A 1,319-nucleotide genomic window follows, 5' to 3' on the forward strand; every position below is an offset into this window, starting at 1 on the left:
TCGCCGCCCCCCCCCCGTCTTACCCGTCCCCCCGCCGCTGGGCAGGCTCTTCCGGAAGGTGGGCCAGCTGCTGCTGAGCCCGTGCGGGCCGCCCTGTGAGTGCCCGCTGCCCGCCCACCCTGCTCTGCTCTCCCGCAGGCCTGGAGGGGGCGGCTGAGGTGGCCCCGGCTCTGCCCACAAAGCCCCATGCCTCCCCAGGCCCCTTCACTCCCAGGGAGGCCTCCGGTCCAGGAGGCGATGGGCCAGAACCCAGCTCCATGGAGCGGGGCAGTGAGGTGAGAAGCCGGCGGGGTGGACGGGGCGAGCGGGGCAGGTGGGGGCACCCGGCCTCTGCAGCCACCTCCTGGGCTCAGCCTCCCCAGCCCTGACAAGACCCCCTCCTCTGGAGTCCCCAAGCCTGGACCTGCCCTCATCCCCCACCTCCCGGGACCCTTGCCCCATCTCGGCCATCCTGTTACTTTGTCACTCTGGCTGAGTGCCACTGGGATACACTGAGGTCACACCTGGAGCCGAGCGGCCGGCAGGGTGGGCGGGGCCGCAGGGCTGGCCTCTCACCCACGCGGCCCCTCCTCAGGCCTCCCTGTCCGAGGGGGGGGCTTCCTGCCCCGAGGCCCCCATCCGCCTGCTGTCACGGGGGACCCTGCAGAGCGACCTGGCAGGTGAGCAGGCCTGGTCCTGGGCAGGCTGATGGGCAGAGCGGGGACCAGCGCCCGCGGTGACCGCCCCTCTCCCAGCCTCGAAGCATCCCTGCCTGAGGCTGGCTGAGGGGCTCCTTGGCGGGACCCAGGCCTGCGGGCCTCACAGACGTCTCGCAGGCCCCGAGGGGAGCTGGCAGCCAGAGGTGGCGGCCGCCATCCGGAACCTGCAGCTGTGTCTGGACACCGGACCCCCGGGTAGGAGTGGCCCAGCCCGCAGCGGTCAGCCCTGCTCTCGGGGGGGCCCGGGACAGGGAGGTGGGGTGAAGGCAGCTCTGGACGGGCCGCTTGTGTGTGGTCAGGGAGGGGGCTCTGGGCAGCCGGTCCTTCTAGGATCTGGGCCACTGCGATGCTTTTAAATCTGCTGTGGGGCGTGTGCTCTCGCTAGGGAGAGACAGAGACAGTGGGGATCACCCGGGCTCGGCCACGCCGCAGGTCCTTCTCGGTCTCTCCGGGAGCGCGCTGGGACAGGGTCCGTGAAAGGAGCGGAGTAGAGGGGCCGCTGCCCGCAGTCGGAGGGGCTCCCGCTGCCCGGCTGTCCCCCACCTGGGAGGGCCCTGCGCCCTGCTCAGCGGCCCCTGCCTGCCCCAGCCCTGCAGGAGCCCCCGGGAGAGCGGCGGGCGG

The 1,319-nt window shown here is 72.6% G+C and overlaps 1 protein-coding gene across 1 annotated transcript in view; it reads left to right on the plus strand.

Moving 5' to 3' along the window:
- PLK5 (polo like kinase 5 (inactive)) overlaps positions 1 to 1,319 on the plus strand; it is a gene marked incomplete in the record, with an annotated part of 3,675 nt that overhangs the window by 2,025 nt on the left and 331 nt on the right. Inside the window, 4 exon segments of the mRNA XM_027769550.1 lie at positions 199 to 275; positions 575 to 659; positions 816 to 893; positions 1,287 to 1,315. Coding sequence (XP_027625351.1) covers positions 199 to 275; positions 575 to 659; positions 816 to 893; positions 1,287 to 1,315 — 269 coding nt within the window.

Source organism: Tupaia chinensis, unplaced genomic scaffold (genome assembly GCF_000334495.1).
Source record: "Tupaia chinensis unplaced genomic scaffold, TupChi_1.0 Scaffold149964_1, whole genome shotgun sequence".
NCBI classification, from domain to species: Eukaryota; Metazoa; Chordata; class Mammalia; order Scandentia; family Tupaiidae; genus Tupaia; species Tupaia belangeri.